Source organism: Indicator indicator, chromosome 2 (genome assembly GCF_027791375.1).
Source record: "Indicator indicator isolate 239-I01 chromosome 2, UM_Iind_1.1, whole genome shotgun sequence".
NCBI lineage: Eukaryota > Metazoa > Chordata > Aves > Piciformes > Indicatoridae > Indicator > Indicator indicator.
Window position 1 is genome coordinate 13,645,735 of NC_072011.1, and position 17,235 is coordinate 13,662,969.

The 17,235-nt window shown below is 42.9% G+C and overlaps 1 protein-coding gene across 1 annotated transcript; it reads right to left on the reverse strand.

The window, feature by feature from the left end:
• Positions 1–3,135: 3,135 nt before the first annotated feature.
• On the reverse strand, positions 3,136–7,961 carry IL22RA2 (interleukin 22 receptor subunit alpha 2). The gene is made up of 5 exons (XM_054393521.1): positions 7,898–7,961; positions 6,764–6,914; positions 5,793–5,971; positions 3,703–3,872; positions 3,136–3,291 (listed from the first exon to the last, which is right to left on the reverse strand). The coding sequence occupies exons 1-5, from the start codon at positions 7,959–7,961 to the stop codon at positions 3,136–3,138; spliced, it is 720 nt and encodes a 239-aa protein (XP_054249496.1).
• Between the last annotated feature and the right edge of the window lie 9,274 nt (positions 7,962–17,235).

The following is a 17,235-nucleotide window of genomic DNA, read 5'->3' on the forward strand; positions in this document are numbered from 1 at the left end:
CACCCCCACCGGAGACCTGCCTACGGGAAAACTGCCCTCGATCGTAGGGCCGAGCACCGAAAAGACCTGGCCCTCCTGAGCCGTCCTCCAGTCAGGGAGCCAGTTCCCCCTCCCGGCGGACCGCGGGAGGACAAAGAAGCGAACTGCCCTGCCCGCAGACCGCGGGAGGAGAAAGCCAACGTTGCCCCCTTCCCCCCCACCCCTCCCTCCCCCTCCCTCCCCAGGTCGGGAGGGAGAAAGAACGGGGTCAACCTCGGGCAGAAGCAGATACCCAGCGAGCCCGCGTGATCCGGCAGTTTGTCTCGCTGCATGTACCTTTCATGTGTGTAACATTTAGTAACGTTCTATTCAAAGCGCCCGCGCATAGCCGCGTGATATTTCCAGCTTAACCTGCCTCGTGATAACGTTATAAATACCTCTTACATAGCAGCCGCAAGCGCCTCGTCGAGTCTCCATCTAGTGGACAAGCGGCGGAACTGCACCCTTTCGTTCCCTTCATTAGAAATTGACTGTAAATATTATAATTGGGTATAATTGTAAATACTAAATCAGTTATGGCCTATATTATTACAACCGTGCATACGAATCGATATATATAAAGTAATTAATTGAATATTAATAATAATAAATCATTTCATAACTCACATTTTCATAATTCATAATTAATAATCACCATCCTCCATCCCTATTCCCCCTCTCCACGACAGTTAACAATGTAAAAGGCGTCCTGCACTGAGTGGTGTTTATGGACACTAACAACAGCAGAGCCATATGCCAGTGCTGGCAGCTCTGGAGAGGTGGACCCACAGCAGGTGGTCTCCTTGTGTCTCTGAGGAGGAAGGGTAAAGAGGGCTAGAGCTCACTTTCCCAGGTCTTTGTAAACTGACTTGCCCATGGAAAAAGCCTCAGCTGTAGTTTAAAGACTTCTTTCTCCATTCCATTCTCACCAAAACATAAATAGCAGTGCAGCATAAAGGCTAAGGCATAATGAAGTTATTTTTCAAAACCACAGCACTACCAGAGCTATCTAGAAGCTGTGAGTGCAGATCACTCAGCTGGGCTATGCTACAGCAAAATACCTCTCCCTGCAGAAGCCCCATCCTGCAAGTTCAGTGGAGCATGTCCTGGGAATATACTCACTACCACAGGTCACAGATTAAAAAATATATCATCAGTCCTTTTACCAAACCTGTCCCCAGTAAAATTACATGTTGTCCAGCTTTGAGCAGAGCTGAAAGAAAACTTGCATTTCAAATGGAAAGACAAAGTTGTCTTTTGCAGAACATCATGGGGTTGGCAGTAATAAATCCTGGTACCATCAGAACAGAATTGCACCATCCTTGCAACTCTTGCGCTGCTTTCTGTAAGCCCATGTTGGTGCTGTGGAAGTGAAATCTGGTTAGCAAACACAACAGTGCAAGACTTCTTCAGACCTTTCACTGCTTCCCCCAGTATACAGGCTGCACATTGTAAATCATCTTATCAAACTGTCCAGTGTCTTCATAGATCCATAGCATGACAGCTGCTGTATTTCTAGCCAGGCCTGAACACTTCAGGTACTCCTATGGGTCTGCATGGGATTTAGTTCTTGTTTTAAAGAAAGAACTCTTTTCTCCCCCATCTTCTGTTGAAATCTGCATTCTAGAAGAAATAAAATATCTGAAACTACTATTTTTATTAATTGTATTTTATTTCCAATATTTAAAATAGAAAAACTCTAGGAACAACTGTAAGGATATTTTCACGAATGTTTTTCATGTGTTTTGCTTGGTTGGGTTTTTTTTTTGTTTGTTTGTTTGGGTTGGTTTGGTTGTTTTTTTTTTTAATTTTAATTTTTATTACAAGATTGTTTGCTTTGTAAATGCAAATAGATATTGCTATAAATTGTAATATAGGGCATACAAAGAATCCTTGGCCTCTGTGTAGCATAAAATGATTATGATGAATCAAATCATTTAATGCAGCAAAGGTTTAAAAGGTGTCCGAGTGTGTATTCCAGACAGACCACAGATGTCGATTTACAGTTGGATATGTGATGGGAGGCATCTTCTGCCATTATCCCTGTAACTGGAAAGAGAAAAAGAATTGCTGCTGGATGGTATTCAACTGATCTGAAAATGCAACATACGCCATTTGCCTGCATCCCTCCTGTAACTCTGCAGGTTGTTCAGAAGTCCACTTGAACCTGAGATTCCAGCCTTTTACAATACTGGGAAAGCAAGCAAAAATGCAAGAGAATCACCTGGCTCCTTCCTTAGCCTAAACCCATTGATCATGTCTTAAGAGAGGCCAACGTTGTGCATCATATTATGAAGCAGAAGAACGAAAATCTTTTATAATTAGGGTAATGTACAGAGAACAGAAGCACAGGTTCAAACTCTGATGCTTTTCCAGTTTTCCTCCATTACCCCTAGAAAGGTCCCAAATCTGAGCTTGCTAAAGCCAGTGACACCGAAGCCAGCTTTGGATTAGGTCTTTGTACACTCTTGTGCTTTGACACCTGCAAGGCAGGATTGATAGTAAATTTTCTGCTGGGCATAAAATATGTGAAGATAGAGCAGTGACTGAGGTAAGTAAACAAACAGTATTTTAAGAGCAGCTGATTGAACTAACTCCTGCATTTTGGCCCATGGAAAATCCTTAAGTTTGATAACCGATTTATTTTCAATGGTCACCTGAAGAATGCCCATGAAAAGAGGACAGGCTCATTTCAGTTAAATACATCAGGTAGATTCCTGAACAGAATTGCAGAGCTTGCAAAAAAATTGCATGTTAATAAAGCTGGAGGTCTCTCATTTTCCTGGTTAATTATTAATGACAGCAATAAAAAATGATAACTGTACAAAGAAAGGGAAGAAGGAATGTCTCTGTGGATTGTGCCAGCATGCAATTCATTACTTATGCCATTCCTCTAATCTCTTTAACCATATCATTCTTACCTGGTGTAAAACTAGCTGAGATGATGTAAGAACTCTCGCTAATAATGTCATATGGGATTGCAGTTTTCATGCTGAGCCTTGCACCCTTTTTTTCTCCCTTTGAAGAGTGTCTGCCTTTGGTGGGGGGATAGTTCTTGACTTCCACAGTAATATCCAGTTTCAGCAGGTGACTTACCTATTGCAGAGGTGCCCACCCTCACTCCAGCACGGTGCATTGCCTGCTGCTGTAGGCACTGCTGCGGTCCAGCAGTGGCACATATGTTTTAGCTGTGATACAGTAGCTGACTCCAGGCCTCAGATCTTCTATTTTAATAACCTTGTCTTGTCCTTCGTATACCAGGAGCTTATGTTGCTTCAGAGTAGAGTAAAAAATAGCCAGTCAAGCATGTTTCCCCAGCAAGCGTGTCTTGACAGTATGGATTGATAAGAACAGAGGATGCAGAGCAGCACATGGACTTGCACAGAGTCAATTAATAATTTATTTATGATTTTTAAAGAAAATCCCCCTCTTGTCCTATTTTTTAAATCTAGGTCTTAGAGTATGAAATACTAAATGTGAAACAATGGGAAAGAATAAAGAGAGGAATTACAACTCTATTCAGTCAGATTCAATTCCTGAAAAATAAGTCTCCTTGGTTTTCATGTACTTGAAGAGCCATTGATGCTCTCACAATCTCAGAAGACTATTTGAGTTGTAAAACGAGATCCTGATCCTTTTCTGGCTTTTCAATGGTAAAGAGTTTATATTTGAATATACACTTACCTCATCTAGCAAGTTGTTAATTATGAAGACTTGATAGACCAGATCATAATAGTTTGCCATTGGTATCTTGCTGCCTTTCTTCCTTTTATAAGGAGAACATGGAGCCTGGAGCTTTACTTTTATGAATTTGTTGCTGTGAACCACAGTTACTGATGGAGGTCCTATCATAGCTAAGGGAAAAAAAACAAAGCTATGAACACAATATTGTACTAATAAAGTCTCACAAAATACAATGTTATACTCTATTTGCTGTTAAAGCGTCACTTTGTGATCCTTACTTCTTGCTGGTTATTTCCTGGGAATACTTTGGGAGTGACATTTCTTGTGTTTGTAAATCATCTTTGAGTCAAACTTTTTGAAATCTCTCAGAGCTGCATGTTGCTGACTGCAGGCTGTTCAAGCAAAACGCTTTGTATTATTTGCTTTGTTTCCCACCCTCCCCACGTGTGTTTGGAATGCATACAACAGCTATTTTCACTAATGCAGTTATGCCAGACTCACAGCTTCAATCATTCTTCTTGATTTATTTCTTTTTTTCCCCCAATCTGCTTTGTTCAACACAGGTAAGGGTCCAAGCTAGTGCCTGCATTCTACCTGTGCATGCAGCCACAGAGGTGTGGGGAGACAGGACAGCAGCTGCCCACTACAAGGGTAAGTGCAGAGTCCTGCATCTGGGAAGGAATAATAAACCGCACCAGTACAGGTTAGGAGGTGATCTGCTAGAGAGCAGCCCTGTGGAGAAGGACCTGGGAGTCTTGGTGGACAACAAGTTATCCATGAGACAGCAAAGTGCCCTTGTGGCCAAGAAGGCCAATGGGATCCTGGGGTGCACTAAGAGGAGAGTGTCCAGCTGATTGAGGGATGTTCTCCTCCTCCCCCTCTACTCTGCCCTGGTGAGGCCACACCTGGAATATTGCATCCAGTTTTGGTCTCTCCAGTTCAAGAGGGACAGGGATCTACTCAAGAGTCCAACAGAGAGCTACTAGGATGATTAAAGGACTGGAGCATGTGCCCTATGAGGAGAGGCTGAGGGACCTGGGGCTTTTTAGTCTGGAGAAGAGAAGACTGAGAGGGATCTAATAAATGTATATAAATATCTGAGGGCTGGGTGTCAAGAGGGAAGGGATGGGCTTTCTTCAGTTGCACCCTATGATAGGACAAGGGGCAATGGATATAAACTACAGCACAGGAGGTTCCACCTCAACATGAGGAGGAACTTTTTCACTGTGAGGGTCACAGCACTGGAACAGGCTCCCCAGAGAGGTTGTGGACTCTCCTTCTCTGGAAACTTTCAAGACCCATCTGGATGTGTTCCTGTGCAGCCTGTGCTAGATTCTATGGCCCTGGTCTGTCAGGGGAGTTGGACTCGATGATCTTTGGAGGTCCCTTCCAACCCCTAACATCCTATGATCCTGTGAATACATCTCTTCAGGAGGAGGTGGCATGTGGGCTGTTGTTGCTGTCAAAATCATGGTTTCATTTGTACAAGAGGCTCAAGGCAGTTTGCATTTGAGGGTTGTGAAACTGACATTTACAGTTTAATATTGCATTCACCAGAGAGAAAGCTGGTTAATTCATAGGGAACTTGCTGGTGGGTACACTGGTACTGCTCTGTGTTTTGACAGTCCTCCAGTTTCCAGCATGCTGTGGCACTGTATTGACTATACAAACTAAAAGCTTTGTGCATGCCCTTTCTAAATACACTGCTGACAGGAAAAGACAGAGATGTGAGAAGACTGGTGGCCACACAGCTCTCAGCTTTCTTCTCCCTTTTCCCCGCAAGCACTGACTCCAGTCCTTCCACCATCTCTGAAGTTTCATGTCTTCAGGAAGAGACTGAATTAAAAGGAGTTAGGCACTCAGCCTAATTATCAATAAGTGGCTATTTAGCTGTAACTGGTTGGCTTTCAAGCGTGGGGAAAATTATTTCATCACACTTCACCTGACAGCTATTGACCCACAATTTCTTTTGGAAGAGCTCTGTGGCTAGAAAAGAATTACTCATGTTTGCAAATTGTAAGCAAAAATGATGTATCCATGCCACAGAAAATCCAATTCCTTTCTCAGGGAGACCCATATGTTGCACTTACTTTCTCGCCAGGGAGTGAATCTGCAGCTGAGGCTCCAGTCAGAATAGATGCCAGCTGACGCAGCTTTCACTCTGCCGTAGTAAGGCTCTTGGATGTCAGAGGTCTCGTTTGTTAGGTCACAGACATGGCTTTGAATCCCCCAGCAGTCGTCTTTGTTTTGCCATGTGCTCTGCCCATACCTATGGAGAAAGAGGAAGAAGATTCAGGTCCATAAAGTTTTTTAACGAGATGGTATTGATAGCCATTCTGCCATGGAACTTAACTCCCTTCAGTTCGATGGCAGGGAATATTGAGTTCGTGGGTGTTTGGGAGCTGCAGCTTTCTGTCTTTTCTGAAAGAAATCTATAGCAGAGATGTGGGTCACCAGCCCTGTAGGAAGCCACTGCATGCTTGCCAGGAGAGGCAGGCAAGCTTTGATTTAGCCAGAGTGTTCAGTGATGGGCAGAATGCTAGTTTCCACCAGCTAATTTCTCAAAGGCAGTAGTCATTTCTTGTGCACACTGGATGTGCCAGGGATCATAGCTTCTCTTCTGAGGAGCAGTTCCTAGCCTGCTTCAGGTTTGCCATTCAAGGCACCCTGAGGCACTGCTGTGGGCAATGTGGACCACTGAGGTACCTTAAATGTCCTTTTGTGGAAGTACCTGAACCTATCCAGCCCTGCTTCAGCAGGTGGTTGGTCTCAGTGACCTTCAGAGGCCTCTTACAAACTACATTTTTCTGCAACTCTATGGTGCAAAGAAGGTGCAGAATGTATTGCTTGGGGTTCTTGTTCTCTTCCTGCCTTGGGCTGTTCAGCTGCACCTTATGGGCAGTTGATCACTGCAGCAACAACCAGGAGCTGGCAGCTGAGCAGGATGTGACTCTTCTCCAGGAACAGGAGGACTGTCCTGTCTTGCCCGAGAAATCCCTTTGATGTGCCAAGCAGGGATAGGCCCCAGCCCGTGGGAGCCTGGAGTTCCCGTGGTACTTACACTTTATACTGCACGAAGTAGACCGTGTCTCTTGCCTCCCTGGCCCTCCCCGGCTGCCAGTGCAAAGTGTTGTTGAAGTTTAATGAACGAAACTCCACCTTCTGCGGCTTGATCAAGTATTGCAAGTTTCGGTTTTCTGAACCTAAAATTGCTGCAAGTAATAATAATTAAAAAAAAGATAGCAGAGTGTATTTGTCACAGACATGCTCCTCCATATTGAAAGCAAGGGATATTGCTACAGCTCACTTGGTTTCATGACTAGCAGACTGCAGGGAAATTAAATCTGACTCTTGTGTTCAAAACTTTCCAAATCCCAGCGATCAGATCTAGCAGTTACAGAACAAACACATTTAGTGTTATGAAATAAACTCTTTCATGTGTTTTTGTTGTATGTTTGGTTTTGGGTTTTGGTTTTTTTTTTTTTTTTTTTTTTTGGGGGGTGGTGGGGTGGTGGTTTTTTGTTTTGTTTTGTTTTTTCCTTAGTGAGCTTACTGCTCTGAAAGATGCCTGATGGCTATCCCAGGGAACAACTCCTGCAGATCAATTCACAGAGCCTGCACTAAGCAGCCCTATCAACAGTTAATGTCAAGTATTCTTTCCTCCACATCTCAACTTTAACCTACATGGGTTATAGATGTTTTGACTGTTGCCACAGCTGTGTTTATCAGCTCTTGCCTGGTTAAAAAAATAACCTGAGAGATTCACTGTTTTTCTAGTCTGTACTACTGGAAAAGGTGCCTGCCCGTTTTCAAGATAATCTGTTTTCAGACTGTGACGCTTACTGATGACAGACTTGGTTCACAACCTCTCTGAAGCATCCAAATGCTAACATTTTTCTGGGCTTCATGAGACCCAGATGACTGCATCTTTATCCTTGGCATAGCACAGAATCAGGTAAGACTTGTACTAGTTGAACTGAAACTTGGTAATACAGTCATGAATAAATTTAATAGGCAACATGCTTGTTTTATTATTTCAGAACCTTGAGAGACAAAGTAACAGACTTGTTTGGAAGTGACTGGACTTTTGAAATCTACCAAAAGACCTTGATATTTTTCGACTCATCCAGAGATTCAATAAAGGACCCAGTGCCCCCCTCCCCACATAGGAAAAGAGCAGAAAGCTGTCACTTACTAGCTGTCTTGTCCTGAAGCAGGTGCATCAGCAAGCAGAGAGAGGAAAGCGTGATCCTCCTCATGCTTAGGAGAGCAGCTCCATGACTGAAGAGCATGTGTCTTCCTCTTGGGCATGTCTAATGAGGAAGTAATTATCCAGAATTTCCCTTATTTTCAGAGGTTTGCAAAATACCCCTTTTGGCTTTGGTTTGATTTAGCTGAAAAACATATGAGTTGTTCCAAATCAAACACAAGCAATTGTTCTTAGTTGGCAGCTGTGGTCACTCTGAAGCTTGGAAATAATTACGAAGCAAACCAGCATGAAAAAGTCCTTTTTAAAAGGCACTAATTCCTGAATGACATCTGGAAACATTGCTTTATCCCATAAACTTGTCACACAAGCTTGCTTGCCATACTAAGTTTAAAATAATATATATTTGTTTGGTTGTTGTTGGGTTTGGGTTTGTTGTTTTTTGTTTTTTTCCCCAGATCCCCAGACACTCAGAGCTGAAGAACACAATTTTTTGCTGCAAGAAAGTAAAAGACCTACCCATGGGAAGTCATCTGATGCGGTGGCCTGTATTGGGGGTGTATGTAAGGTGTTCCCAGGTGCACTTGCAGAAGGATGTCACCAAGGAATATGCTGTCAGAGGAATGAGCAGCAGTGAAATCGCTGTCACCATGCTGCTGGGCAGGGCATCCACACCACGCTGCTTAACGGATTGATGCCAGGAAGGTGGGGCAGCCAGCCTGGAATGCATAGGCAGGGCCAGCCCATCAGGCCAAAGTTGCCTCTGCATTGGACTTTGTTAGGAATACTGTCCTATGCCCTGACTGACGTGTGCGTGCCACGATGCTGTCTGCACAAATGCTGGTGTTGAATGCTGCCTTTCCTACATGCACATCCCTGTGAGCCTGGGTGGCCTGCGGCAAAAGTGACCCTGCAGCATGTTTGTAAATGCTTTGGTGCTGTGTTGTGGCCTTCCGCTATCCTAAGGGGGCCTACAAGAAAGCTGGTAAGGGACTTTTTAAAGTGTCAGGTAATGATTGGACTAGAGGGAAGGGAACAAAATTAGACTTGTTTAGATTCAGATTGGATGTTAGGAAGAAATTCTTCACCATGAGGGTGGTGAGACATTGGAACAGGTTGCCCAGGGAGGTGGTTGAGGCCCCATCCCTGGAGGTGTTTAAGGCCAGGCTGGATGTGGCTCTGAGCAAGCTGATCTAGTGTGAGGTGTCCCTGCCCATGGCAGTAGGGGTTGGAACGAGATGATCCTTGAGGTCGCTTCCAACCCTAATGATTCTATGATTCTATTTGCATGCCTGCCTGGTGGCAGCCAGGTTTCATGCTTCTGGCATGTATGGAAAGCTCAGGCATGTTGGTTGCTGGCAGTGAATGTGGTGCCACTGGAGGCAGCTGAGAGCCTGCTAGCCCTCCTGCCCAGCCTTAGCCCTCACTCTTCACTCCTCAAAAGGTCCTTGGTGCTGACATCCACATGTGCACTGCTGCTCACACACCAGCATATCTCAGCAGAAGTCAGGATGTATTCTGACACTGACAAGCAAGAAGAGAAAACCTAAAGTTTGTAGGACATGCTCCAGCACCCACCAAAGAAATAATGCATGTGTAGCCTACTTGTCTTGAGAAAGAAACAAAAATTTGCCTAACACTCATCTTTACTTCAGGAAGAGATGGAAGCAAAACACCTATCAGGTCAAAAAAGTGCAACTTCTGGTTCAAATGAAGATATTTTTAGTATTTAAAGGCAGCTGGTTATATTCAGAAAACCGGTCAACTTCCAACCAAGAAGCTGGCTTCAGTCAGATTTGTGGGCACAGGCTCTCACTCAGGTATCACCTCAACCCCATTATCCAAGCACCAAACCATCAGGAGATACATTGTTGAATAATTAACCTGTTTAAACCAATTAAGGGAATTTAAAAAAAATTAGAAGAAACACAGAACCCCCCCCCCCCCAACCTAAAACAGATGTGGCAGGTGGAAAGGCCATCATTTCCTGGGAATTTTTTATCCATCCATTTCCCAGACATTTTCAGAATCCAGTGACCTTTAAGGAGTTGCCCACAGCCAAGTACAATTAGTATCTCATCACGTTATATGATCTGGAGTGTGGGGAAAAGGGAATTTTTATGAACCAGACTGAAGCATCATCAAAGTTTACTTGCAGGTTTTGTATTTGCTTACTAGAATTGTACTGACACACCTTCCCCTACCTCAGCTAACAACCATTGCCAGGAGCTGGTGTGGAGCTTTGCCAAAGTCACTTTTGATGGCAGTTCCTGCTATGAATGCAGAGGTGAAGGCCAGCCTGCCCAGCATGGACAAGGCTTCCCTCAGAAAAGGCTGCTCAGTGATAGGGGGATGCAGTGAAAGAAATGCTTATCCCACAGAACAACTTAGGGCTTCCTGCATGCTGCACTCTGATTGTGCTTTGTCTGCACTTCAACTTGGTAGTCTGAAGTTATCAGTGTCTCCTCACATAGTGTTTGTGATTGGTCAAGGAGCCACTGGTAATCCCCAGGTTATTAGCTTCCGTAAGGCTGTCGTACTCCTCTACTTCAGTCATGCTTTTCTCACATGGTTTGTGTAATAAAAAGAGCTATCTCCAAATTAGTACCAGCTCCACACATACATATGCATACACATACAGATCTTGAGTTTCATAGAATACATCTAAAAATGTAATCAAGTGAGGAACACTAGAGTGTGACATGCATTGCTATGCCATTTAAAATATGAGAACTTATTAAAAAACTATCTATTAAGAATACTCTGAACAGTACTTGATAAAGAAATGAAAAATGGAAATGTATTTCTTAGTTACGCTGCTAGCTCATCCTAGGTTACACTGAAACACCTTTTTGATCCAAACCTTTGTGAAACAGAAGGACTGAGGCTTCTGGGAAGTGACAGAACTGTGGACATTTTTTCATTCCTGGAATAAAAACCTATCCAAATGCTGGGCAAACAGATTTCTCTCTCAAAAGGATTGGATATTGCTACATAGAGGTAAAAGTCAATTACATTCTTGCTGGAAGCTGCATGACTCATACAATATGATAGCACCATCTCATTGGTTCTGTGGTTTGTTAGTTTTTTCCCCTTGAATGAGTTTTCCCATCCATAAGAGGAGAAAATTTAACCCTGGAACCACTTCTGCAGCACCACGCTTGGGTTTTCAGATGTGAGTCTGATATTTGCAGATGTGAGGGTAGGTTTTGCTTACACACCTGGATGAGAGTGGGGGAAGGAGCAAGGGAGGAATTGCCCAAAGTACAGAGATGATACTTCCAGTAATTATCAGGAGCCAGGCAAGTTACCCTTATATATGATACTTCACACAAAGTAACAATACAAAATGAATGGCTTAGATTATTCTGGAGCTGTAGTTTTCAGACTTTTCTGAGCAGCCAATGTGTACTCACAGGAAAACCTGTCATAGAAGGGTCTGGAGGCCATCCAGGCTAGCCTAATGTTCAGAGCAGGTCGAATGGCATTGTTATCCCACACAACTCATTCTGGAGGTCATCTCTAGGCACTTGGAAGAGAAGAAGATGATCAGGAGCGGTCAGCAAGGATTTACCAAGGGGAAATCATGCTTGACTAATCTGATAGCCTTCTATGGTGCTGTAACTGAATGTGAAGATGCAGGGAGACCAGTGGATGTAGTTGACCTTGACTTCAGTAAGGCTTTTGACACCGTCTCCCATAACATCCTTTTAAGCAAGCTCAGGACATGTGAGATAGAAGGACAGGGAGATGGATTAGGAACTGGTTACGAAATAGTCCAATCCTGTTCAACATCTTCATCAATGACATTGATGAGGGGACAGAGATTCTGCTCAGCAAGTCTGCTGATGATACCAAACAGGGAGGCTTGGCTGATTTGCCTGAAGGCTGGGCAGCCATTCAACGAGACCTGGACAGACTGGGGTGCATTTAGAGGAGTGTGTCCAGCAGATCAAGGGAGGCTGTCCTCCTGCTTTGCTCTGCCCTGGTGGGGCCACACCTGGAATATTGTGTCCAGTTCTGAACTCCCCACTTCAAGAGGGACAGGGATCTGCTGGTGAGAGTCCAGCAGAGAGCTACCAGGATGATTAAGGGACTGGAGCATGTGCCCTATGAGGGGAGGCTGAGAGACCTGGGGCTGTTTAGGCTGGAGAAGAGAAGACTGAGAAGATTTGATAAATCTTTATTAATATCTGAGGGCTGGGTGTCAAGAGGGAAAGTATAGGCTCTTCTCAGTTGCACCCTGTGATAGGACACAGAGTAATGGATATGAACTACAGCACAGGAGGTTTCATCTCAACATGAGTAGGAACTTCTTCACTGTGAGGTTCATGGAGCACTGAAACCAGCTCCCCAGAGAGGCTCCTTCTCTGTAGACTTTCAAGACCCATCTGGATGCAGTCATGTATGACCTGTGCTAGATTCTATGGTCCTGCTCTGGGAGGGGGGTTGGACTTATCTCCGGAGGTCCCTTCCAACCCTTAACATGCTGTGAGCCTGGGATAACCACTTTCAGTGTGAGATTTCCCCCACATTCCTGCATGGAGTTCCACCAGTGCAACTTACAACAGCTACTTTTTCTGATTGGATTGGGACCTTGCAGAAGAGAAATCTGTCTTTTTTTACAAACACTTATATAGTTTGTAACAGCAAGTAGTACCCCTCCTCAGACACTGCCATTCCCAGCTGAGGGGACAAAAAAAACCCCAACAAAACCAACAAACAAACCAGAAAAAACCCAGGCAGGCAGGAGGGACTTTCTAGATTATTTTTCCCCCTGCCCTTCAGGGAAATGACATTGTATCACACAAAGAAGTTTCTGAGGAAGTAAGGCTGACTTTCACTCCACAGTGCGTGCCTTTGCTGCCTCCTGTACAGCTCGATCAACATATCAAAGATTATGGTTAGAAATACTCAATACCATAGCTGCATCTTGATAGCGAGACTCTGAACATACTAAAGATTAAGATCTCTGAAGGCTCACTGTGTGCCAAGTCATTATTTGCACATAAATATTTAAGAATGTGCAAGACATGGAACTGCTCCAGAAACTTTCGTGACCGTTCATTAAGAATGGTAAATACCAAGTCCAAAAGAGCTCAATGCCTTTTATCTACATGACAAGGTTCTTTAAAAATAACAGGTTTTCTTTATTTGTAAGGCTACATTTTTTTTTATGCTAAGCAGTGCTATAGCTTGTTTAATTCAATTGAGAAAAAAAACCCCAGTTATTCTTTAGGTTGTGGGTATACCACCAATTCATCTACAGACAAAACAAAATAAAATCACCAGCTTGGAGACATGTGGAATTAATAAATTAATATTCCACATTTTTTTGGTTTTGCTTAGGTAATCTTTATAGGAAAGGTGTCAGGGTATGACTTAACCGTCAAGAAACGGGTACATAGATAAGAGGTAAAAAACATTGCTCATGCTTTCTTGGTCCACCCACTAAAGTGAAGAGAGCTCAAAGTCTAGTAGTGCTTGTTTTCTCTGACACACCTCAACCAGATGCAGCTGAGGCAGTGCCTGAAATATTACTGAAGTGGTGGCTGTGCCTGACTGCCAAAGCCCTGCTCAGACCACAAACTATACCAGGCTGACTTGCAGGATGAGAAGGGTGAGAGGCTGGCAGACATGAGCTGGAGGAAGAGAGAAAAACAGAAGTTACTGCCAGCTGCATCAGTAACAAAGGGTAAAAAAAAAAAAAAAAACAGTGACAAAGCTGATGCAGAGGTCAAAAATCAGAGGATCCCTTTGATCGACTGTGACAGCTCTCATCCCTATCCAAGATGAGCTGCAGCACAGCAAAGGCACGACCTCACACCTGTAGAAAACAAGTGGATGGAAGTCATGTCCTCAGATTGAGGCTTCCACTGTCTGGAGTGAGAGGTATTCCACCCTGTTGGTTTGAAGGGGGAACTTTAACCTAGTTCCTGACTGCGAAGACAAAGTAAAAAAAAAAAAAAATTGCCACTGGATCCAAAAGAAAAATAATAAGGTCTATATAATTCACTGGATTGCTGATGGGAATATAGAGTAGTGGCATAAGGAGCTTTCTTTTCTTCTTCTGACACTTCTGCTTGCAACTTCTCCCTCTCTCTCTTCTGTGGCCTTGCCAAGGGGATCTCTGTTTTGACCACAGGTAACAGGAAGGAGGGGAGAGAGTGGGGGAGGAGGTGAATGGTCCCCCTGGATCCATCCTCCATCCAGGGGGGTCTGAGGAGTTTCCATGTTGTTTACAAATTGTAAATATGTAGTACATACATTGCAGATTTTGTACATATTCATTGCATTTCATACTGATAGATTTTAGTTTGCTTGTAAATACAGCTTCATTTGCTTCCATCCCAAACTGAGCTAATCTGATGATTTGTTTTGGGGGTAGCTCTCCAAATTAGTTGGGGTGTAATTTCAGCCCACCACACACCCAAAGGGTATTCTTAACAAATGAGAAATGTCCTTAGTAGAACACCACAGTAAGTGGCTACACAGAATTATTCATGCTCACATACAAGCTGTGCACATCTCCCATGGTGTTTTCTGTTAGTTATCAATAATGCTCACACACTACATGCATAAGATGAAGTGAGCAAGCTTCAAAATCAGTCTTCAGTATAAAAGCTAACAGTAAAAAGCAAGCATACACATTTGTCTTCTGAGATTTTAATTAAATGTAAAACATTTTTATATTTACAGTATTTACAAGTAGTTTGAAGTCGTATTACAAGCTTCAGACAAAACCCAAAATATGTTTACAAGGCCCAACATCACAGAATCACACAGAATGAGAATTGTCAGGGTTGGAAGCGACCTCAAGGATCATCCAGTTCCAACTCCCCTGCCATGGGCAGGGACACCTCACACAACATCAGGTTGCTCAGAGCCTCATCCAGCCTGGCCTTAAAAACCTCCACGGATGGAGCTTCCACCACCTCCTTAGGCAACCTGTTCCAGTGTCTCACCACCCTCATGGTGAAGAACTTCTTCCTGACATCCAATCTGAATCTACCCACTTCTACTTTTGCTCCATTCCCCCTAGTACTATCACTACCCAACACCTTAAAAAGTCCCTCACTGCCTTTCCTGTAGGCCCCCTTAAGATACTGGAAGGCTACAATAAGGTCTCCTTAATTAACATGGTTAATTAAGTTTCTGAAGTCAGGAAGACTTGCATTAAACATTATAAAGTTCTAAGGGTAAAAAACTTCCAGAATAAATTGCCTGATGGTGCCCCAGTCTTTAAACAAATGCATAGGAGCAATGATAAAAGTTCTGGGGAGAAGAATGAACCACAGACCCCCTGGGCCCCCCACCTAGCCAAATGATTGCATCCATTTAGAGGCTATAGAACATGTATTAGTAACAAGGGCTTCACAGTGAAAAGGACTGAATCTAAAAGAAAATAAATATAAGCAGGTCACATAAGAGGAAAAGTGATTTGTGTTTAGCTTGTTCTGAGGTGTGGTTTTTTTTTATAAAGACATGCTGAAACTATTGATTTGAACCCAGGGAAAAATCTAACTTTACCACATCTGCAACCAACAATGAAGTATTGTGCTGTCACAGAAGCATCAACTGATCTGCTTTTATGCTTTTTCCACATCAATACTGTAGCTTAAAAAAAAAAAACAACCAACCAACCAAATAATTCTTGGCAAATTTACTGACATCTGTGGAAACAAGACATCTTGTAGTATCCCAGCTGCTTGGAACAGACATGCATATTTGCATGTAGCCCTTCACTAGTTAAGATGGCAAGGCTAGAAACAACCTATTGCTCTTTAGTGGTGCCATGTAAACAGCTATTAATAAGAAAGAGCTACTAAATGATCTTCCAAACTACGTGGCTGAGATATTTGGCAATTGCAGAACTGCAAAAACCAGGCTGGAATGGCATTTCCACGTTCCCTGTCCATGAAGTCCTGACACTGCAGGCTGTTGGATTGTACCCTAGCACAAATACCATCACATGCAACTGCCCTGTTCTTAGGCTCTTAGTACCACTACTTGCAACTACTGGAAAGACGACTGGGGGAAGTAGAGCTTACTGACTCAGGGAGAACACATTCTTGTCTAACTGTGACCTTATTCATTCAGCTAGTCACAGCCCAAAAAAAAAAAAAAAAGAAAGAAAAAAAGAAATCTGGTGCTTTGTGCACTCTTAAACTCCTTTATTCCCAATTAAAATAATCTGCAAGTTGTCCTGAGTAATTTAAACATCCCTCCCACTACTGGCTACTTGTTTAAATACGCAGCATACAGAAGACGACCTACAGGGAGGGTGATAATTCAGTGGCTTTTGTAATTACAATTCATAATTTTTCACTAAAAGAGCCATTTAACCATGTGACAGTTACAAAAAGGTCAGTTATGCATGTAGATCTATTAAATATGTATGCTGCCTTAGCACAAAGCACTCATTCCTGTGCTTGGTTTTCACCTTACAGAATAACAGTGACTTGCCACTATGCATAACTACTCACCATGCTGTACTTTCCACATATGCTCATGATGTATTTCTGATCACTCTTAACATCCTCGTCCTTAATCATATCCTAGCACCCAGCTGGGTCCCTTTTACTCACATAGGACTCCATGTTACTTGTAAGATTCAGGACTGTGTATAAGGCAGTAGTATTGCAGGAGGAAGAGAGAAAAATCCATGACAGTTATTTGGTTTTAAAATGCATCCATCTACCTTAGCACAGGCAAAAAAAAAAAAAAAAAAAAAAAAAGCATTCCTCCTCTAGTATGCCAGCAAAGGAAAAGCCTTCCAGAACAGAAAACACTTAGTGATCTCTTGTGTTTACAAAAATCTAAGAGGCTGAGTCTTAGTTATTTAAGATTTTTCCTACCAGCACCAGAGTTGCTAAACACAGTCTTTCCAAGAAATTACCTGCCTCTGACAGAATAGTTTCGAAGCAGATATACCAAATGGAATGACTACAGCAAATTCCTGAACTTCTAGAAGAACAGCAGTAGTATTTTTAACAAAACTGACAGAAGGAAAACAAGCTATCAATCACAATTAAGATGAAATACTCTGAGCAGTAGCAAAGACAACACTCAGCAAACAGATCAAAAAAAAAAATCTTCCCAAAACAGCTCACGGGTTTCTAATGCCCTGTTTCTCCCTTCTAGCCACGTTAAACTTAAACATTTACATGACATTTATAAAGTCCTGAGGTATTTATTGCAGTTCATATTTATGAACAAACCCACAAAACCTGAAAGAAATTATATTAACTTCAAGCTCTGCACAACATGCAGCTGCTCATCCCCTTAGTAGATACTAAAAGCATGTTTCAGTGATGAACCATATT

Bases quoted from the DNA above. Each gene is read 5' to 3' on its own strand.
- IL22RA2 (XM_054393521.1), bottom strand. From the start codon at position 7,961: ATGAGGAGGATCACGCTTTCCTCTCTCTGCTTGCTGATGCACCTGCTT. The intron at 6,915-7,897 runs GTAAGTGACAGC...TATTACTTGCAG, and splicing joins GCTTCAGGACAAGACAGCTA to CAATTTTAGGTTCAGAAAAC. The intron at 3,873-5,792 runs GTAAGTGCAACA...TTTTTCCCTTAG, and splicing joins ATTCACTCCCTGGCGAGAAA to CTATGATAGGACCTCCATCA.